Genomic DNA, 23883 nt, shown 5'->3' on the forward strand with positions numbered 1-23883 from the left:
GCAGGCATTCGACGTTTAATGGGGACAATTAGGATAGATATGCTGATGAGTCTCTACACTATGAAAACACTTTTTCAATTGAATAGTTCACTTCAAAATCTGGCATTATTTACTCACCCTCAAGTTGTTTCAAACCTGTATGAATTTCTTTCTTCTGTTGAACACAAAACAAGATATTTTGAAGAATGTGGGTAACCAGACCGTTGATGGACCCCATTGACTTCCATAGTAGGAAAGAAATACTATCAACTGTTTGGTTACCGATATTTTCAATCGTCTTCAATAGAAGAAAGAAATGCATACAGGTTTGACGGAGTGAACTATTTCATTAATGAATCAATCTAAAATTTAATTACTTTGCTTGTCAAACTGTCCAACAACCCATACACTTAGTCAGCTGTCAACACTGCAAATGCCAAAAGTCAAGTCAAGTGACGTAAAGGCCAAGAATGGAATTTGTACATACTTGGAATTTGTTCTCTGCATTTAACCCATACAAGTTAGTGAACACACACATTAGGAGCAGTGAGTAGTGAACACACACACACACACACGCCCGGAGCAGTGGGCAGCCATTCACTGCAGCGCACGGGGAGGGATTGGGGAAACTTGCTCAAGTCATTTTCTGCCAGTACTGAGAATCAAACCTGCAACCTTTGGGTTTCCAGTCTGAGTCTCCAACCATTAGGCAACGACTGCCTCAAAGTCAAGTGCCCATACTTAATGCCAAGCACATGGTGTCCAAAAGAGGTGTCTTACATGAGCCCCTTTCACACAGCGCATTGATCCCGGGAAATTGCCGTAAAATTGCTAGAGTGCCTTCTGTGTGAACGCAAACACGTGCCGGGATCGATGCCGGGATGGGGACTGAGTAACATTGCCGGGATCAGTCCCGGAACGCGCCCTGTGTGAACAAAAGCCAGGACCAATGCCGTAAGGGGTGTGTCGTAGTGATGACGCACGTGCCATCGCAATGACGTAGTTATCGTGCGACTCTGTTGCTCTTAAAAGAAAGTTTGTGTTCGTCATCAACAAAGAAAGAACGAAAAAATGTCTACAACCTGGAATGAAGCAGAGACCAGGGAGCTCCTTACTATCCTGAAGCTGAGATCGTTCGACGCATCCTGGCGTCACGTGTCTTTACGGGGTGTGTGTGAACGCACTCACAGATTCCCGGGAAATCACTGGCAGTGTGAAATGAACCAAAATCAAACGATACCGGGACACATTACAGGGCTCCAGACTGCGACCAAATGGTCGCATTTTGCAACTAAAATTGGAGAGTGTCGCACAAATTTTACATCCAGTCGCACATGTGCGACCAAATTTGCCTCACGTTAAACGCATGGTTAAGCGTGTAAGGGGCGCGTCAATGAATCCGGAATGAGTGAGTGTGACAAGAATAGAGAGCGCGCGTGTCTGTGGGAAGGAGACGCGGAGACAAATATCACAAGCTGCTATGTGCGTCTGAGCAATGAGCGATCTATCGACTCGTTACCAAGCAGCGAATGCAAACAAAATGAAAGGGGAACGAAAATACGCTACTCATTTATGCTTCACGGACCGTTAATTATTCCGGACCAATAATAGACAGAGCAGCGCATAACCTTTCTTATGTATATCAATGGAGCAGCGCCGCGAACCATTGACAGTAAAATAAAGACCCGAACTTGCCAGTCGCGGGCCGATCTCGCTCACGCGACACTGTTACTAGGAGATCCAGTGAAGAAATCCATTGAATTCGCCTCAGAATTAATAACATCATCGCTACGAGATCCAGTGTGAAACATTCCCATTCGGCGCAGAGTTCTGTTATAAACCATAGATATCAGATCAAACAGTGCTGACGTGGAAACTTATAGAAGGCTTTCAGTCCACAAATCAGCAACATTCACCATGGATTTAGGCTAATGTAGTAAGTAACTCTAACCATAAATATGATAATGTGACAGAAATAGTCAAACGCAGCCTACACATCTTTTCTAGCACTTCAAAACTATAATATCATATATAAATAAATGCTTTTTTTAATTAATTTTTTTATTTGATGACCAACCCATTTTTTGTTCATCCTTCAAAGATTATCCTAAAACTAAAAACTTTAAGATTTTTTTTTTTTAAAGATTTAAAAAAAAAATACCATTGTAAACAGTAGGATGTTTATTGGCTATGTTCACTCCTTAATATACATGTTTTCACTCCTTTTGTTTTTTAATTAATATTAAGACATTATGAATGATAATAATAACAAAAGTTAATTTCATCTACACCCTAAATTAAGCTTCGTGATTTATTGTCAGCCCCAGTGCTACCAGAATTTTTTTCAGTGTGAGTTCTCATTTGAGGTGATGCTGCCCTCAAAATTTGAGTCTGGAGCCCTGTGAACTTAAAATTAAACTGCATATCTGTACGTTAAGTCTCTTTATTATTAAAGAATTTGTCAGTATTACAGTTATTTTGGGGGAAATTTGAATAATTGCATTGCAAGCTGATTTAAGGTGTGCCCCTAAATTTTCAGCTGGTGCTCCTAAAATTTTCAGTCAGGGGCAACAGCGCTCTTAGAAAAAAAAGTTAGTCTGAAGCCCTGCATTATCCGTGTATTTTCCAGAATCTCTGTGTGAAAGGGGCTTTAGTGTCTTAAGTAGCCATTTTATTTTTTACAGTCAACCCAACTTCTAAGAATACACTGATTTGATTGAAGCTAGTCGTCTACTTAAAAGGAATCATAAAAATTCTTAAATGAATTGGATTCAAACGGATTTGCTGGGAAGTATACAGCTCGTTTTTGTCAAGGTCTCCCTTGACAATCATCCCAGTTGAGAAAATGGCTATTTGCAGATATTTTTGCTGGATATTTTGTTTACTTTGACTACATAACACAGTTCAAAGTTCTGTCGTTAACAAAGTCTGTCTATTTTTAGATGTAAATGCACAATTGAACTTTACATGTTGGATAAGGAGCTTCTTGATCTACTTTGACACGCTATAGAAACTAGTTCGTATCTTTGCTCTTTTGTTTTTTTTTCTTCTTTCTCAAATTTAAAACAAGATGCAAGGCTGAATTTGCAAAATACTTAAAATTACCAAAATTAAACAATCTCTTATTTGAACTCTTGACTCTCAAGTCATTTTTTAAGCGGTCAACAATGTGCTTCAATTAGCCAGTCAATGCAGTTCATCCAAGAGAAAAAAAGGTCAAACATGAATTCTGAATAATCTGCATAGTCTGAATTAGTAAGGAAGTCTTTACAAAAAGAGAAATGGAGGGTAAACATGCAGGATCAGCACCCCAAACAAAATCTGACCGTCTTCCGTTGAACCAAAAAGAGCGATATTAGGCAAACTGTCCAACCTGCTCTTTTCACCACAACATAAGCAGACTGTTAAAATAAAGCACCATAAGAAGCTGAAAGTTATGGAAGAGGGGGAGATTTGCAGTGAATAACTGACTGGTCTTTCATTGCATGGAGAAGGGCAGCTTGAACTTTCTGCAAAATGTCTTTTTTTGACTGCCAAACAAAGATTAGATTAAATTTTTTCAGGTCACAGTTTAGATTAGGGTCCAATTCTCACTATTAACTGACCTTTGTCAGACCTCAAACTCCTAATTACTGCTTATTAATAGTTAGAAAGGTAGTTGTTGAGTTTAGGTATTGGTGATTAAGGGATGTAGAATATGGCCATGCAGAATAAAGCATTAATATGTGCTTTATAAGTACTAGCCAATATCCTAGTAATATGCTAGCTAATAAGCAACTAGTTAATAGTGAGAATTGGACCCTAAACTAAAGTGTTACCATTTTTCTACATTAATTTACAAATATATTGTAATTCTGGGACAGCTATGACTCACAGATATAACTGATGGAATCATTATCTCTATCAATAATAACTAATTCTACACAAAAAAAAAAATTTGGCACTTGATGCAAACAAATGAGTAAAAAGACATGCAAATATTCTCAAACAAAACAATTTTCATGGAAAACTGCCTGTAACTAAAAGTAATGGAGTGTTTGGATGGAAATAAAAGAGCAGGATTAATAGTCAAATAAGGAGCACACGCTTTGCTTATCTGCACTGATGCCTGTACCAGAAATACTGTCAGAGAGACCTCAAACTAAGGACAAGCATTAAACATAAAATAACCTTGTCCTAATGATCTATAACAATTATTCTCATGCTTCTCCTAAAAGTGCTGCAACCACCAACAAAGCTGTTAAAATGTTTTATAGTTTTGCATAGATGTTAATTCGGTTCATCTAATTATGAAACTCTGCAGAAATTCAGGCGAGTCACAGCACATTAAAACAGTCATTTAGACCTGCTTACAAATGCATATGGGTCATAAAACATAAAAGGCCTCAGATTTTCTTTCAGGGCAATGGCTTGACTGGTGTCAACTGTTGAACGCTGTGCTTCTGTGGGGACAGGAGCGAACATGTAGCAAATATCAGAAATCTGACATGAATACCATCCTTCCCACCAGAGTTATGAGTCACACAGTAATGCTAAATCTCCCTGGCTCACTGTCAGCACAACCCTCCCTTTGTTCAAGAACCGACGACTTCTCAATCATAATCAAATGTTTATTTGTGCCTTTGAGGTTTGAGAAAGCCCAGTACTCAATGTACTTTAATAAAGCACAAAGACAAATATATCAAAAAGAAAGAGAACTAGGTCGAAGAGAAGGAGAAATAGATCAACAAATTTTTTAATCAAGACATTTACCAAGGATTCTCAGAGCCAATTACAAATCTGTGTAGGAGCTTAAGGATGGGAAAGACTACACGCCTTTAAGTCAGAACAGATTTTAAAACACTAGGCATCATACACTTGCAAACTTTGTTAAAGTTACAGAGGAAAAACGAGCAAGGATCACACACTACCAGACTTTCAGGTCGTTCCGAATGCAACAAACTCATGCAAAATAGTTGGTAGGAGATGCATGGAAAATGGTGTTGTAAAATGAGAGACTTGGCACTAAAAAAAAAAAAAAATCTGTCCAACATACAAATCGTGATTTTCAATTAAATCTGTCAAATCAAATATGCAAGCTCTGACATTTGGCAACTAGCGTAGACTCGTCCAGACTGTAAATCGGGGCAAAATTGTGGGCAAAAATTGGTATTTACAGAGGTTACACATCACATATTTCTCAAATAGTCATTATTTGTCATATAGGTTACAGGAATTGACCGTTCGCAGGCCCCTCCCACAAAACGGCCATTGTCCAATCACACATCATAGCAACCGTTACTATGTGAGCAGGTCCGTCAAACATTGACTCCAAGCAAGATGGTGAAGCGGTGCGCCCACGGGGTTTGTAAATCGGACACTAGGTACCCCGAGAGATTGTCTGGAGGAGTTGTGTTCTTTCCGTTTCCAAAGCCGAAAACACAACGTGAGCGGTGCCTACAATGGATAAAACAGTGTGGACGGCCCCACTCCCAGTTAAATGTGTCGAACATGAGACCGAGACACTGAGATTAGTCAAAGAAACATGGAGAAAGCAGATCAAGAGGATCCACAAAGGAATTACGTTTTCTAAAGGGTTGTTGTTAACATGATATTCTCAGGGGAAAATGAGCAGCAGTGCAGCATCCGTAGACTAACGTTACAGTGCACGTTCGCAACGGGGAAAGCATGACGCTTACTTAACAACATCAGTTCATATATCAATATCGTAACGAATAGAAATAACCTTAAATAATATAACGTTATGGTTATCTGCATCTTTCCGTCTCTTATGTTTAGTTACTTTTTAAACACGAAAATGGCATTCAGCATGACACGCAAAGCGGTTGCCGTGGTAATGAACAACCTGCTTGTTAAAGCGAATAATCCTGTATCTGAGGCAAAATTACTAAATATGCAGCGCGAGTTATATATTTCTAACTCCAAACATTAGCCACTGAACCAGTTTATAAAATCTTCTTCAAGGCTGTGCTGGTTGAATTTGAGGTAAGTTACAGGTCATGGGGTTTCTCAGATTTCGCTTGAGACCGGTATACGCATTCGCCTCGATAGTAGTCGTGTCTCCTTCATTGCGTATGTTTATATTTTGAATATATCCCTCCACTGCATACTGTAACCCCTTTTGCCTCGATCTGGAGGATATCGCTGAGGTTTTGCTCCAAAAAAGGTCACTGACACGCACGGGTATACCTCTTCCCGTCATGGCAATCTGTCGCGCTGGTCGTGTTTGACCATTTGTTTGACGGGCGTAGCAACAATAACTAGGGGGCGTGGCTTTTGCGAACGGTCAATTACTGGTCAATCTGTACCAACTCGGCGACCATTACACACAATTGCTGTAATTCCACTGAAATATTCGCATTTATTTGTAATGAGGATTTGCATTTTTATCACATTTTGCTTTATTTTGGTGACAACTCACAGGAACTGTGCTGTTTGCTTGTTGCATTTCTTGTCAAAGGTAACTTAGTTTAGTTAAGGCTGAGTTTACTTTTTCCTCGTTGAGGGAAGGGGATAAGAGGGCCAAGGTTTAAGAGTCATGGTTGAGTCACCACTGCATGTGTGGTTAAGGAAATATCGTCTATATCAGCAGGTATCAATAGTCTATATTCGTCATTCAAATAAGGAAACCAAAACTAGGTAACTATGTAGATATACAAACCGTAAACAAAGCAGCGCTAGCTTAGCATTTTGAATATCAATCATGCTGATCACAATACAAGCAACTCATGAAGTATTCAGTCATGAAAATATTCAGGCCCTGGGATGCTCAGGTAAGATGATGTAAAATTAAAACAACCTTCTGTACTGAGTGCTGTCTTGTCTTTGCTCAATTTCGATTTATATTCCCGTGCACTGAGTGTTGTCAAAAGTACCGACTTCGGTACCAGGTCGGTACTGAAATTGAGAAAATGTGACGATACCAGCATTTACCTCTAGCATTTTGAGCGATGTTGAACGGATTCTTAAACACCCGATTGGCCATTGCGTTCATGCGCTCAACATTTATGTCTGTGATTGGCTACAATGATCAACGTTTGCAACGCAGGCGTCTATCAGCGGATCCCTAATATATCCACTGATAGACGGATCCGCTGATAGACGCCTGCTTTCAAACGCTCCTGTGTGTATCTGTGTAAGCACTCGGTGAAGAGCGTCAAAGACAACATGTTTTTGAAGCGTTGTAGCCATCATTGTAGCCAATCAGAGACATATGTTTAGCACGTGAACTAGGGGTGTAACGGTACATGTATTTGTATTGAACCGTTTCGGTACGAGGCTTCCGGTTCGGTACGCATACAAACCGAACGATTCCTTGGACCATTTTTCCTGCCGACAAAATCCGCGCTGGCGCGACCACCACAACGTTGCGCAACATCAAATGGCAAGCGTAATGAAAGCGGAACGAAACTGCGCTACTCATTATATTGTGCTTCACGGACCGTTTATCAGTGCGGACCAGCAACATCTGTGCAGCGGGAGCCGATCTCGATCAAGCGACACTGTTACAACACAGCGCTAAGAGATCCAGTGAAGAAAACATTTGAGTTCGCCACTGAAGTAATAACATCGCTGCGAGATCTAGTGAGAAGCATTCAAATTTCTCCGTTATTAACCGTAGATCTCTATTAGATCAAACAGCGCTGACGTGGACACCAGGAGAAACATTGTGCCGTGAATGATCTAGTAATACTTTACGTCCACAGACCAGCAACATTCACCATGGATTTAATATAGTAACACTAAATCAGTTTGGCTGGAATAGTGAAATGCTTTCAAGTACTTCACACATCTTTTTCCAGCACTTCAAAACTCAAATATTATATAAATATATATATGAAGAGTTCAGATGCAAAAGCCTCTGTGCCATTTGAAATTTTCTTCTAGAATGATCATTTTTATGAAGCTTGTATATTTAAGTTCAGTAATTTCACTCAAATGACAATTAATAGGCAATCTTCATAGCCATTTAAGTGAAATTACTGAACTTAAATATACAAGCTTCATAAAAATGATCATTCTAGAAGAAAATTTCAAATGGCTTTTGCATCTGAACTCTTTATATATTTAAATGTTATTTTTAATGTGATGACCAAAACATTATTTGTTCATCCTTCAAAGATGACACCCATTTATAAACCTGAAAGTTTCAAGATGTAGGAAAACTCAGACTTATTTAAAAAATATTTTTTCTTTTAACAAATAGGAAATTTCTCTGGCATTTCTTACTTTTTGCTGTATCGAAAACGTACCGAACCGTGACTTTAAAACCGAGGTACGTACCGAACCGTGATTTTTGTGTACCGTTACACCCCTACCAATCACAGACATGTATGTTGAGCGCATCAACACAATGGCCAATCACAGACATGTTGAGCATGTGAACGCAATGGACAGTCAGAGGTGTTTAAGAATCTGTTCAACAGTGCTCAAAATGCTAAAGGGAAATGCTGGTAGTTACTAGTGTTGTCACGGTACCAAAATTTCAGTATTCGGTACCAATACCAGTGAAAATCCACGGTTCTCGGTACCAATTTCGGTACCAAAGCTTAATTTAGATAAAATTTAGATATATTAAAGTGTATATCACAGTTACAAAGATGGAATCTGTAGTATTAAAAACACTTTACAATAAGATTCTATTTGTTAGATAACATTAGATAAAATGACCTAACAATAAACCAGTTATATACTGTAGCAATTATTCTCCATCTACTAATATGTATATTCTACTAATACATTTTTAAAATCAAAAGTTTTATCTGTTAACATTATTTAATGCACAATGAATGAAGTGAACAACCAAGAACAATCAAGTGTTTGTATTAAATAACATTCAAAACATTAATTAATGTTGTAAAAATATATTGTTCACTCAATGTGTTGATGTTAACACATTAAGTAATGTTAATGAATGGTATCTTATTGTAGTGTTACCAAACTATACAGGAGATAAAACATGTTTTATTTGACTTAACTGTGGCCTACTTTTATTTAATCCAAAACTGCCAAAAATGTCACTCTTGCCTGTCTTCAAAACTGATTTCTAATGCAAGGGCTGGAAATCAATTAACTCTTTGCTGATACTTCCTCGTCATCACAGAGAGCGCAGTTTGCACCGCTTTCTCCTCCTCTCCACAAGCGCTCGCTCTCGCGTGTCTCCGCTATGCACCCATAAACAGTGACGCGCCTGGAAAAACAAGCTCGCACGTCGCTTCTATTATGAGCGCGCTCCCCGCGCGCCTACATTTGAAATTTGCACGCGCAAAAAACATGCTATGTGAACGTGTGAACGGCCCTTTATGGCAACGTGACATTAGCCTAATTCAACATATTTCCATATGTGGCTCTTTCCTCCTTTCTTGTCAACAAGTGGATTCAGAGCCACAGCATTAGCAGCGCCGCCGTTCGCCATGTCTCAGTGTTTTTATGAAGAGGACGCAACTCTGCACCTTTCGGACAGCGCATCTAGAACCGGATTAACCCGGTACTCGGTACCTAGAAAAGCTGGTACCGTAACCGTTCACTTTTTTTAGTACCGACTTGGTACCAAAGTACCGAGTTTTTTGACAACACTAGTAGTTACATTTTTAAAATTTCGGTACCGACTTGGTACCGAAGTCGGTTCTTTTGACAACACTAGCGCACTGACTAATTTGCTAAACTGAACAGCCAATCAGAGCTATCTCTCTCACCAACGGTGACTCAACATGCTGAACCGGGCGAACTCCCTCTGACATGAGCCTGACTGGAACACACCGCAAAAACTAGCCCAACAGATGCCCATCGACGGCTGAACACCGGATTGGTGCGTCACGGCCCTTTGACACCTGAGCCTGAAACCACTTCCAGAAATGCCATGCTCACTGCATGCACACTCACAGCTGCCAAGAGTGCAATGTGATACACACACACAGCGATCGTACCCATCACTGATGGCCTTTGACCTGCCGATTGGAAAGGCTTGATAGAAAGCTTTGGAGGGGTTCCTTGCAGATAAAAAAAAAAGAAGAGAGAGAAAAATATGAATAAGGTCAAATATAGATGTCAAAGGTTTGGAGGGGAAAGATCAAAACAAATATGCTTTGACTAGAAATAAATCTTTTTTTTTTTGAAGTGCTTGGATGCCTCAGGGGCTTTCAAGACAAAGTTGAAGTGAATGGCCATTCAGATCTCAGAGCGAAAAACAGCACTGGCGTCGGAGCCACCAGAAAAAGCCCTGAAGGATTCAGAGTTCAGCATGAATATGCCAAACAGAAAAAAAAGCCAGAACAGGCTTCGAGTGAGAGACATGGATCCCGTAAACAAATGATCGCATTGATTAACGGCCAAGTTTATACAGCCTAACTAAAAGGAGATTAATTTGATTTACTTTGGTCGATCATGCAACACACTGAATGTTACAAAGTGACCATTATCCTGTGACCAGCAATGTCTTGAATCCTTAATTGATTTTTATTTTTTTTAAATCAGGCTTCACTGGTAGACCTATGGAAAATTATAAAATCTAAAGCATCCATAAAACAAAACTGTTTAAATATGGTCTAGGAACAAACTTTTGGTCTAGAATACAATGCTTAATAATTTAACATTTATAGTTACAAAATAAGCTGTCGCATAGCGGCCACTAAGTCAATAAAGACTTGATAGAAACTATAACTTGTTTTTGGGAACAAAAAAGGTTCAGAAAAGTTTGCTTTGCATGGTTAACTAAACTGGGTTAAGAAATAAGGGTGAACAACATCATACCTCATCATTAATACATTACCTTTTAATAAAAAATAATTAAAAAAAACACCTTGCAAATCATCGTTAGGCCAAGACAGGATCTGCAAACTTCACATTTTCAGAGCTAATTTTGAGGAAGAACCTGTGGATTTTATTCATTATGAAATTATGTTAAATGGAGCTGAGAATGCTACACTAATTGATACATGAAAGTAATTTAGCCAATTTAGAGCAATTTAGGCAAAAATGTAATGTAATGTAATGATTAATAATATATGAACGTGCAAATGGAGGGGGGAGGCATTTTGCAAATGATTAGCGTGCAAATTGTTATCAATAACCAATATCAATAATATCACACCAAATCGAAAAGTTATACAGCTAGTAAATTGAGGCACTGAAAAAATTATAGAAAAGCAAAAGAAAATAAGGACTCCACTGATTTGTGCTCAAATTCTGTTGAAATTGGCTAAGTTTCCATGTGTGCTGGAAAGAGTTGCGTAAATTTGCCCCAAAACAGAAGCAAATGCAGTTAAACCAGGAAACTATAAACCCTAAATGGATTATTAGTGAAATTCACTCAAATCGTGCACAAAACGAACGCTCATGGAAATATTCTTTGAAGTTTCCATCAAAAGATGACGAGTGACGGATGGAATTGGCCCGAGGAAGTGAAGCTGACGGAGGATTACAGAGAAACAGGTTTCTGTACACAGAGGAGTAACTCTATAGAGCTAAAGACAACGAATCTATCATCTCAAAGTGAATTCAAGGAGGTGGGTTAAAACAAATACTCTTGATTTATATTTCAGGATGTCAGCTAATCAACCCACATTAAAATAAAAGTGTCTATAACAGGGACCCATAAAATATAGCCTAACCTCTCACAACCTAAAATTTTGCTTGAAACAAATAAAGGGACGAAGGTACAAACAGAGGAAGTGTTGTTAATGATCAATTTAAATTAATTTTATCAGAAACAACAGCACTTCCTTATACTTGGAAGAAACTCTTATGAAATCACAGAGAGTAACGTCTGGCATGACAATCTGCTGGCTTCTTTTAATATTCAAGGTTTTTTTTCATCTATCGTTCATGTCAATTTCTAGAACTGTAAATGTCACAAGAAACTAAATGCATTCCAGTTCATTGAGAGAACTTGCAAATCCGAATTGCCGCTTTGTCGGGCCAGTGCGAGCCAGGGCTAACAACATGCTGGACGGGTCAATGTCCTCAGATCTTGAGCACCGAGCCCAAAATCAAGATGTTTCCCCACTGTCGGGCCAGGAGAGCCACCCTAACATCACGCCTCCGTAGAGGAAAGTCCCACAACACCTCACCGTTTCACCAGCTGACTGAAACCTAGCTAGATCGCTAAATGAGCACGACAGAAGCGAACGCTGGGTCTTTACTTAAAGGTATGGTTCACCCCAAAAATGAAAACTCTGTCATTAATTACTCTCCCTCATGTTGTTCCAACCCCGTAAGACTTTCGTTCATCTTCGGAAGACAAATTAAGATATTTTTTATTAAATCTGTGAGCTGGATCACTCCTCCATAGGCTTCTAACTAGGGGTGTAACGGTACATGTATTCGTATTGAACCGTTTCGGTTCGAGGCTTTCGGTTCGGTACGCATACAAACCGAACGATTCCTTGGACCATTTTTCCTGCCGACAAAATCCGCGCCGGCGCCGGCGCGATCACCACAACGTTGCGCATTGTTGCGCAAAAGAAAACATTTGAATTCGCCACTGAAGTAATAACATCACTGCGAGATCTAGTGAGAAGCATTCACATTTCTCCGTTATTAACCGTAGATCTCTATTAGATCAAACAGCGCTGACGTGGACACCAGGAGAAACATTGTGCCGTGAATGATCTAGTTATAGGCTTTAAGTCCACAGATCAGCAACATTCACCATGGGTTTAATATAGTAACACTAACTGTAACCAGTTTGGCTGTAATAGTGAAATGCTTTCAAGTACTTCACACATCTTTGTCCAGCACTTCAAAACTCAAATATTATCTAAATATTATATATATAAATATAGGCCTATATTTAAATGTTATTTTTAATGTGATGACCAAAAAATTATTTGTTCATCCTTCAAAGATTACCCCCATTTATAAACCTGAACGTTTCAAGATGTAGGAAACCTCAAACTTATTTAAAAATATTTTTTTCTTTTAATAAATAGGAAATTTCTCTGGCATTTCTTTCTTTTTGCTGTATCAAAAATGTACCGAACCGTGACACCACTGTATCGTATCGAACCGTGAATTTTGTGAACCGTTACACCCCTACTTCTAAGGGATCGAAACTTGCCGGCCCAGAAAAGTTAAAGACATCGTAAAAATAGTCCAAGTGACTACAGTGGCTCAATCTTAAGTTTATCAGGCGAAGAGAATACTTTTTGTGCGCAAAAAACTAACAAGAATCACGACTTTATTCAGCTATTCATTTCTATTATTCAACTATTCATTTCCTTCCTTAATTTCCTTGAGTTCACGTAGTGTAACTGCGCAGCGCTTCTGTGTTGTACGTCACACGCATGATCAGCCTCGGCCAATAGTGAGCCTACGTGTGACGTACAACCCAGAAGCGCTGCGCTGTTACGCATTCATAGATCGACTGGTAGAGACTGTTTTTCAAAGATGGCTTCTGCCTGCAGTGTTTCCCCTACCATTGTTTTGGGGGGGCGGCCCGCCCCCCCAAAACGACCCCCCGCCCCCCCTAAATTGCTGACGAAATCCAGTCATAAAAAAGAAATTTACTGTATAACGCGGAATTTCATGGAATTTGTCCATCTTTTGAGGAATAAATAGAAAGCAGTTCAGTATACACTTGAAATCAAATCGCGATGTAGACTAGTGTGTGTGGATATTAAACCACAAAGACAATTTAAATACGAATCCTGCTTGTTCTGTGTGAATGAATGGTGCCGCCGACGCGCAGTTTCATTTACCACACACACACACACACACACACACACACTGAAGCACGTGTGACGCTTGCGCTGTTTTTTGGCCTATATGAAGACACAAATGCATAAACTTCCTCTCCAGGCTCTAGATCCACTCCGAAAGTCACTTCGTGATCATTTCACCGCTTCATTTGAGAAAAACTATCATCGTGACAAACACACAGAAACTCAAAAGGTCTTCACGGCAACCCGTCAAAATAAAAGTTCGGTTTAACTTGACAGAGATATATTACCGTTGTACAGTAGAATTTAGATATGTCCCAATGTAATAATACACAATAAATTATCATCAAAACTGAATTTAAGGAATAATCCATGTTTTAATTTTAACAGTAAAGCTCATTGTGCTGCACGTTATTTGACAAAAAGTTTATTTAATTTCATATGATTAAAATTGATAATAAATGATAAAATTTGTGTTTTATGTCTTCATTTTATTACCAGAAAAAACACAACACAGAATTAGTGTGAAATTTTTTTTTTTTTTTTTTTAAATGTTGTATACGTTTAATAATTCATAATACACTATTTCAATTAATTAGACATGCTTTTTGATTGCTAAAAAATTTACACCACGTATCCGTAACACGCCCGCTCCGCAACACTAGCAGTCCCCCCCCCCCCCCCTCTGAAAAAAAATCCTAGGGGAAACACTGTGCCTGTATGCGCGAAGTTGACTGTATGTATAAAATATCTTCTTATTAAACTGTCTGGACACTGACAAAGTTCTCAATGCTTCGGTTTGAAGGTAGGGACCCTCATTATGCTACCGTGCTAGTGTGGGGCTATTTTGAGCCTTCTTAGTGGTATTAACAAGCGATTTTTATTTGTCATTACACTATGCCCAATATACTAGCGTTATACTAGCTTTATAGGGTAAACTGTTTTTAGAGATAAAACTATTTACATTCGATAATCATGAAAACAAATCTCAGATAACGGTTGACTAGGTAACAATGTGTAATTAGACCAAAGGTTCATTTTGCGCCGGAGTTCTCCTTTAATCTCTGGCGTTTTATCTACAGCCTTCTAGAGTTTGGGGTCCTGAGATCCTGATGCCAGAAATATCGCAAGTCCACTAAAAAAGTGGGCACACAGTCTAAATGTGAGTAAATTTACATTTCAAAATGTTTCGCATTAGGCAGCGAGTCTTTGGAGGCCTTTATGAGTCAGTTTCAGTCTCAGCTGTGAGGTGCAAGAGCACACCTTTCGAAACATGGAGGCACAATGGCATAGTATATATACCAACAAACGCAACTGTCAGAGAGCCGGCGACGGGGCTGACTCGCCTCGACATTACTGTGAGGAATAAGACATCAGCACCACACCTGCTCCTCAAATGAACAAATAAACTACAGCTCCTGCCATTTCTCAATCAGGTGCAAAGCACAACAGCATGGAAATACCCCAGACCAGACTAATCAACAAACTGATCAATAATGATGACGGCACTCATGAGTCAGGCAAGTGTAGTTGGACAACCCTTGGAAGATAAAAACTACAACCACACAGGATTAAAAGAATAATAAACGTTCTTTTAAGTGAGAGAGACAAAAGTCTGTACTAGCTGTTCAAACTTATTCAAAGTTAAGCTGTTCTGAGCCCTGTAACAAATCCTGAGGCGTTCACCATTGCTTCAACCATTTTAACAAGTCAAAAAACTGATTCATATCTTCATATCTGTTAAAAGGTCACTTCCTTTTTCTTATTCTGTTAATAGGGGAACAGAAAGTGATGAGTGAAAGTCAAAATGATCAAGGGCCATTTCCTGGGTATTTAGTGGAGGAGGATATGCTAGAAAACTGTGACATCTCGCATCATCTTCAGTTCATGCAATAATCTTCAGTATCCTACCAAGTAAAAAGGTAGTTTCCAGAAATCCTGGAGAAAATCATTGGCCATTTATGAGTGTGTGTGTGTGCATTTAAGCCAAATAAAGAGGAAAAGCATATGAACTTCCATCAATGATGGTAAACAGGCATCTTGAAAACTTACACTTCCTCAACCTTTACTGTCTTTCCTTAAACCTCGCATCTATTTGCCGCTCACTTTGCAATATTTCCGAGCAGTCTCAAAATAACACACAGATTCTGCAGCTCTTTCTGCATCTTTGTTCCCTAAGCTGCACAAAAGTTAAAGTCTTCTTTGCAATCCAAAATAAAAGCCAATAGTACGTATTAATTTAGTTTCATTAAAAGCAGCATAAAGTACAACAGTACATAATAAATCTACTTTAAAATGTAGATAAATGGTTTAAATTAAAGGAGTAGTTCATTTCAGAATTTAAATTCAAGATGTTCATGTCTTTCTTTCTTCAGTCGAAAAGAAATGTTTTTGAGGAAAACATTCCAGGATATTTCTGCATATAGTGACTTAAACGGTTATCAACGGGTCGAAGGTCCAAATGTGAGTTTCAGTGCAGCTTCAAAGTCTCCAAAACCATTTTCTTTTTCTAAAAAAAACAACAGCATTTATATACTTTTTAACCACAAATGCTCGTCTTTTGCGTCCACGACTTCACACATTACGTAATCTCGTTGGGAAAGGTCACGCTTGCTGTAGAAAGAAAATGTAGAGAAGGGTGAAAAATCTCCATCTCATTTTATCCTCCAATTTAAAAATCGTCCAACATCGTTGTTTTACCTTTTATTTATTTTTGTAAATGGCGTTTGACTTAGTCTTTGCACGTTCGCTTTGTAAACACTAGGTTTGTACTTCCGCCTACGTCCCGCTTGACCTTTCAATGTGATTATTTAATGTGTGGCGCATCACAGCTAGTGCAAGACAAGCATTTGTGGATAAAAAGTATATAAATGTTTATTTTATTTTAGAAAGTGAACTATGTTTTGGCTAGATAAAACCCTTATTCCTCGGCTGGGATCGTGTCGAGACTTTAAAGCTGCATTTTGGACCAGTTGGACCCCATTGAAGTCACTTTATGGAAACGAAGCAAAATCTATATCTACATCTGTGGAGCGATATTTCTTTTCCTAGGATGGTAGGAGAACACTCATAAATGGTATTAACCCCAGTGACGGGTAGGTTTAGGGACGGGGTTGGGGTAGGTCATATATCTATATATACATAATACAGTAATATAACATTAAAGGTGCTCTAAGCGATGTCATGTGTTTTTTAGGCCAAAACATTTTTTGTCACATACAGCAAACATCTCCTCACTATCCGCTGGCTGCCTGTCCCCTGAACACACTGTAAAGAAACGCGATCTCTGTAGACAGCCCAGGCTTCACAAACAGCACCAAAAACAAACTGCAGCGACCCGCTCCCCAAAACATAACAAACTGTTCCAGCCAATGACCGACAAGAAGGGTTTGGGGGTGTGGTTTGGGGGGTTAGTGTGCGGATGAGGAGGAGGGAAGGTCTAGCTAGCCTCCGTTTTGTTTGACAATAGTTCGAACGTCAACAAGAAGTGACGTCACCCAGGATCGCTTAGAGAACCTTTAAGTCAAAGGCGTTGATAAACACGCTGAAAAGCGATTATGCGTGTTGATAGCACGCCAAAAATGGAAATACGAATTGGCGTGTCATACATAAGCCATTTCATGAGATCAGTCTGTATATGGAGAAAAATCCTGGAATGTTTTCCTCAAAAACATTAATTTCTTTTTGACTGAAGAAAGCCATGAACATCGTGTATGACGTTGGGGTGAGTAAATTATCAGGAAATTTTAATTCTGAAGTGAACTAATCCTTTAATTGTCATTAAAATAATACAATAATAGAAATAATAAATGGCCTTATGCAAAGAAAATTTGTACAATTTGACCTAAACCCGAGTATGTTACAGGTCGACCTCTGAATAGTCCTCCAAAGCCTGTCAGAAATGGGGACGGCGTGTTGCGCAGCATCAGCACAGAATGTACAGATTTCTCCTGGATTCCTACCAACCGCTGACAGTAAACAACATCCGTTAGCAGCATAACATCATGCAGATGTTACACATGTTTGAAGGCCTTATCAGTGCCTGTGCGTAGACTGGGTCACAGCTTCTGCACATCACAAGATAGGAAACACATGCTAACATCACCTAATCAGACTGAAAAAACAGCTCAACTTCTGCTGGCAAGCGTATGATGAGGAAACAGTGGCATTGAAAACAAATATTTAGGAACTGGACAGTATTGTTGCCACGATATCAAAATTACGACTTCGATGAGATACCCGACTAGAATTGCGCGATTACCAATACTGAATCAATACCACAGCAAAGAAACTAAAACTAAAGTAATTGAATAAAATGACAACTTAAATTTCATTGTTTTATTAATTGACTTTAAAAAAACAATATCCCATTCGGAAAACTTTCACAATTCTGCGCAGGTTAGGCGATATGACCAAAATGTTATATATTTTTTATATATTAAAATTATTTTATCTTTTATCTTTAAAATAAGCAAAGACGCAAATTACAATCAATATGACAAATATAATATAAGAAAAATACAAATTAAATAAACTTCTTTTTTCAAGTGGCTGATGTAGGTCTATTTAACAGTAGCGTTAAGAAATTAAATGTAAAAAAAGCACTGCATAGTCTTCACTCTATAAATTAACTAGAGGGTGATTTTCTCTTTTCTTTTGTTGTTTAATTAACATTAAAGCCCCTTTCACACAGAGATTCCGGAAAATACACGGATAATGTGTCCCGGGATCGTTTGATTTTGGTTCATTCACACTGCCAGTGATTTTCCGGAATCTGTGAGTGCGTTCACACACACCCGTAAAGATCCCGTAAAGACACGTGACGCCAGGATGTGATAATAGGCATCGATCCCGGGACGTGTTTGCGTTCACACAGAAGGCACTCTAGCAATTTTACAGCAATTTCCCGGGATCAACGCGCTGTGTGAAAGGGTCTTAAATCACAGACAGCCACAGGTTTATTAGGCTGCCGTCCCTTTAAGACCTGACGCAAGGATCCAATCCATTAGAACACACCGGATTTCTTTCTTACCCGTTTATGTTTATAGACATAACCGACTGTGTTTGCGTGGATACTCACCAGGACGCATATTTTACAACATATTTTTGAACATTCAAGCGCAATAATCTTTGAAAGAGAACTGAATCCACGATCACATGCTGTCTGAAAGGCAGCTTTCTGCGTGCGCGTCAGGCCTGAGAACGGCAGCGCTTTGAGCTCTTTTTCGAGGCTTATTGAGCACAATAACCGTTTTAAACATCAAACGCTCTTTATTTCTCATGCAGCTCTTATTTAGATTGCAGTCAATCTTAATGAACTGGTACTGATAAAATATGATGAACCGTTTTTAATAGCAGGGAATCGCGAAACCTTTCCAATACTGGTATACCGTGCAACAACTGGACAGACAGTGCATTGGGGAAATTTGATGTGAATTTTTTTTTCTTTCCCAAGCACAAAACCATGTCACTTGAGTCAGAAACTAATACTAATATAACTTTCCAAATGTTTTACCAATGAAAAGGTGATTTTAACCACAGTATAAGCAAGTGTAAAGTGGTTTGCTGGACGGAAAACTAAGTGCAAACAGCTAATGCTAGGGGTTTCCTCCGAACCACACTTTGAGCTATTCTTGCAAAGAACGTTTAAACCAGCAGCTAGTCAAGGTGAATTTTCAATTCCCTTCACAAAGCCTCACAATGTTTTCTTCATTTCTATTCTGTGAAACATATGAAGATTAAAAGCCATAGAAACCGTCATTGTTTTGAACTCCACTGACTTTCACTGTAGCCTAATTTCAGTTCCTATAATATTTTATTTTGTGTTATGCAGAAGAAAGAAATGCCATTCATAATTGAACGACATGAGGGTGAATAAAGGATAGCAAACTTTTACCCCTTGAACTATATTTTGAGCTTGAGTACAGAAGAGTTTAGCTACAAACCTACTCAAACACACCTGGACCAAGGTGATCAGGATCACTTCACTACTATATCTGGCAGGGTTCCAGACTGCGACCAAATTGGACCAATGCGACCATTTTTTGAGAATGTGCGAGAATGTATAAAAATTAAAAGGTCTCACGAAACACCGAGCCCCTTCCTACGTCTTTTCAGCGGTTATATTTTCCTCTGTCGAGCGATTACTCTCATGATCGCTCGACAGAGGAAAAGGAAATTATTATAAAATGCAGAAGGAGTGTGAGATTTCTGCTTTTTGTTGCAACTATAAACTTTGATAACGAAAAATCTGTATCAGTTTATTATAATACTCTAATCTTTTAAAATGTAATGCATACATTTTAATGTTTAATGATTTTTAAAAGATAGAAAGATGATAACAGACAGACAGACAGACAGACAGACAGACAGACAGACAGATAGATAGATAGATAGATAGATAGATAGATAGATAGATAGATAGATAGATAGATAGATAGAATATAATTCAAATGTAAATAGATAGATTGTATATCATTCAAATGTAAAATGCTTAAAATTACAGATTAAAATTACTGTCCAAAATCCATGAAAATCCTGAAATTTGGCAATGATAATTAATATATTACAGGTATTTCTGCTGCAACCCAGAAAGCCTTTGTTAGCCTTGGTTCATTAAAACCACCATTCATCAGCATGCATTGATTAATCCCATGGCATATAGCAAAAAAAAAAAAGAAAAAAGGTGCGACCAAATCATATGCTGGTGCGACCAACTGAGAAAGTTGGTAGCACCAGTGCAACCAGTGGAAAAGTTAGTCTGGAGCCCTGTCTGGCTAAATTAGTCATGTAAAACAGGCTTATGGTATTTAGCTCGAAACATCTGGTATAATATGATTTGCGTGTGTAAATAAAATACGAGCAGCGCTTCCCAAACCGGTCCTGGAAGCCTTTTTGGATATCAATGCAATGTAAATGAGCTGCTGATTTTAATTGGGTCAGATGAGTAAAATTAAGCGACATCCAAAATGTGCAATTCTGGGGCCTCCAGGACAGGTTTGGGGGAAAACTACCCACATAAAACAAAATACGGTAACACTTTACAATAAGGTTCATTAGTTAATGTATTAACTAACATGAACTAACAATGAGCAATACATTTGTTACAGTATTTATTTATTAATCTTTGTTAATGTTAGTTAATAAAAAAGAGCTGTTCGTTGTATGTTCATGTTAGTTCACAGTTAACAAATACAACCTTTGATTTTAATAATGTATTAGTATATGTTATAATTAATATTAACTAATATTAATAAATGCTGTAGAAGTATTGTTCATTCTTAGTTCATGTTAACTAAGGTAGTACTAATGTTATTGTAAAGTGTTACCAAAACACACACACACACACACAAAGTAAACTCCACCTAGGACAAAATAAACTCCTACAACAGGACATGTTTTCAAAGGTACCATGCTTTCAAAAGTTATTCAAGAGTAAATACTAAATTAACAGTAAATAATGTAACACCTGCAAGAACTGCAATAAAATGTGGTTTACTTGACAATTTTGAAAAAAAAATTTGAAACTATTGTCAATAAAACCTGAGCAACATGAAGCATAAAGGTTTACCTGTCCTCATCCCCATCAATGTGAATAGCTATTCCAAACAGGCTGTTGACAGCAGGCGTGGGAAGCTGCAATCCCTCGGGATTCAGGGGTCTGATGGCATCTCTTCCCAGGAGAACCGAGCTCTGGAGCAGCAGCTCAGTCCTCCTCCGGTTCTCACCGGCCAGCCCGACGCCACCGGGAAGCTGGCTAAAGATAGAGGGGTTCATCTGAGCCCCCAGTCCTGCTGCCGAACCGCTCGGGACTCCCTGAGGCTGGTTCTGCTGGGGCGGTACAACAGGGACCGGGGTCTGGTTTGGCATGCTCTGGGGGGTATTAGAGGCACTGGGCAGAACAACAGGCACATTTTGCACACCAGGGACCACAGCATGAGTTACTGCTGGCTGAACGAGCGGCACTGGTGCCTGTGAACCCGCAGATGTGGCTGATACGGTCCCTAGAGCGGCGCTGATGTTGGACTGGGGTAAAAGCCCCTGAACATCCACCGGCTGAGGAACTAATCCCAGCACATGAGTGCTTCCCGCTGCGGGAGTCAAGACCGGTGACGGGCCCTGGGTCACTGAAGAGCCAAGAGGCTGATTCTGTAACCTATAGTCAGCCTGATTAGACGGGATAACAGTCTGAAGCATCTGGCCAGGTTTCTGTGCCTGTTTACCAGGGTAAAATGGCTGTGGTTGAGCTGTAGAAGGCATGCTGGGAGATTTAGCATGGGCATCACCGAAAAGGTTCTGGGCTACAAGCCCTAATCCCTGCTGCAAAATCCCAAAAGTTTGCTTTTGAAGCTCCACAGGAGGGTTTGATGGTGCAGATCCGTAACCACTGTCCGTATGCGGTTCTGTGAGGGTTGAAAGCGCATTATACGCCGCCACCGAACCTCCTAGGCCGTCTCGGTCCGCGCTGTGGTCCCCGGTGCCGGCGTGTTGTTTAACGTTATCCGCAGTCCGAGCAGACGAGGAAGCATCCGTATCCCGCTCATAAAACTCAGTGCAAGTCCACCTACCTCTTTTAAAGGGTTCACCTGTACCATGATCCAATTTGATGACCCTGAACCGGGAACTGCAACCACTTACTGTGGCAGAACTGCTAACTGATGTTGATGATGCCTGGGACGTGCTGTTAGATGCAACTGAAGGTGAAGTCTGGGATGGGCTCATTTGGCCAGCTGTCCCACTGACTGCACGGACATTAGGGTTTACGTGAACAGCACTTGTGTTACGAGAGCCAGGTAACGTTACGGCACCATCTTGCGCGCTCGCGGTTTCAGCATCATTATGCAGCGGTTCGTCCGTCAAACTGACGTCACACGCCTCCGGCTCGAAATCGCCACATTTGGACATGTCGTACATCTCAGAGGAGGACATGTCCTCAGTTCTGGACTCGTCCGGGTCGTCCAAACTCTCGGTGTCGTCCGTGATGCTGTTCGTCCCCACCTGCGCCTGCGTTACGCTCGTGATCTGGAAACAGCTCTTCTTTTTCGACGGCATTTTAGACATTTTGACCGCTTGAAAGTGTGTCACTGCGACTTCGACACGTCAGACTAAAGCGTACAGCTCCAAGTTAAACGGAGTAACTCCTCTTATATGAAAATGTCATGTAATTCTCAGTTAGCGTCACGCGCTAACTCAAGCTTCCCTCCGAGCTCCCGTCAGCGCGCGTGCGTCCTCATCGCGGCATTTTTTGTACTTTTAATCCGTTAAATTGAAACTCACGAAGCTCCAAACACAATGACAGCTTAATTCCAGGTGTGTTTAATCCCTCCAAGCCCGTCTCCGTGTTATCCGAGGCCTAAATGAAGGCCATGTCCGGGTGTGAGAGTTTCCCTCAGGCCGCTCGCGCGAATGAAACTCCAGTCGCCGGACTCACTCGACTCTGAGACGCCTTCAGTTTTCAACACTCCCCCGTCTTCAAAAGCACATATCCTCCACGAAACACACTGGATATACATCTTGACACATGATAACACATGTTTACCATCCGTTTCTGGCGTTGATACAGTCTGTGGAGGGTAGACTGGGTGTGTTTGTGTGTCTGTCGAGCTAACGGCTGCTCTCTCTCTGCTGCCGTACACAAGATGGCTAACGCTACGTTGCGCACGCGCGGGACTATGGGTGGACTGCGCACAGGCGGACGTAAGTGCGTCGGGAATACCGATCGCTACGCAATATTCTTGTTTTCTTGTCAAAATAAATGTTAGGGGGAATCAGACGGCATACATACTTTTTCCACACATCCCAAAAGCTTTTTATTACACTTTTTCTTCTTGGACTCTCTGATAATCTTATTATTTTAATAACTAATTAATTTAATTGTTTTTTCTCCTTTGTAAAGTGATTAAAACCAGCACTATAATATAATATAGCCTAATAAATTATGTTCGCCTGTGTACAGTGATTACAATCTGCACTGTAAATATAATATAATAGCTAAATATAATAATACAATATAATATAATTATTGTTCTGTGAACACTGTTTAAAATCCTCACTGCATCTATAATAATATATTATAATTATACATACATATGCTGTTTCATTGTTTCCCTGTGACCTAGCGTCTCTGTGTTGTTGATTAGTCATTATATTCACCTGTTGTCTCATCAATTAGCTTATTAGTTCCCTTTGTTTCCTCCGTGACCCCGTGTCCTCCCTCATTCTGTCCGTTTTCATCAATGTTACGTTG

The 23883-nt window shown here is 39.6% G+C and overlaps 2 protein-coding genes across 3 annotated transcripts in view; one reads left to right on the forward strand and one right to left on the reverse strand.

The window, feature by feature from the left end:
- The window catches only part of tsc22d2 (TSC22 domain family 2), a 32605-nt gene extending 9303 nt beyond the window's left edge, over nucleotides 1–23302 (reverse strand). Inside the window, exons 1-2 of one of the 2 annotated variants that reach the window (XM_056260539.1) lie at nucleotides 21208–23302; nucleotides 9906–9968 (exon numbers count right to left, since the gene is read on the reverse strand). In XM_056260539.1, coding sequence (XP_056116514.1) covers nucleotides 9906–9968; nucleotides 21208–22697 — 1553 coding nt within the window. In that variant the 5' untranslated portion in view covers nucleotides 22698–23302. The remainder of the gene's footprint in view (nucleotides 1–9905; nucleotides 9969–21207) is intronic. The other variant, XM_056260540.1, reaches the window with a different exon arrangement.
- The window catches only part of armh3 (armadillo like helical domain containing 3), a 138640-nt gene continuing 119634 nt past the window's right edge, over nucleotides 4878–23883 (forward strand). The window contains exon 1 of the mRNA XM_056260538.1: nucleotides 4878–4888. The gene's annotated coding sequence lies outside the window, so the exon portion shown is untranslated. The remainder of the gene's footprint in view (nucleotides 4889–23883) is intronic.

The sequence above is a fragment of the Rhinichthys klamathensis genome, unplaced genomic scaffold (genome assembly GCF_029890125.1).
Source record: "Rhinichthys klamathensis goyatoka isolate OS25496 unplaced genomic scaffold, OSU_Roscu_1.1 h1tg000009l_1, whole genome shotgun sequence".
NCBI lineage: Eukaryota > Metazoa > Chordata > Actinopteri > Cypriniformes > Leuciscidae > Rhinichthys > Rhinichthys klamathensis.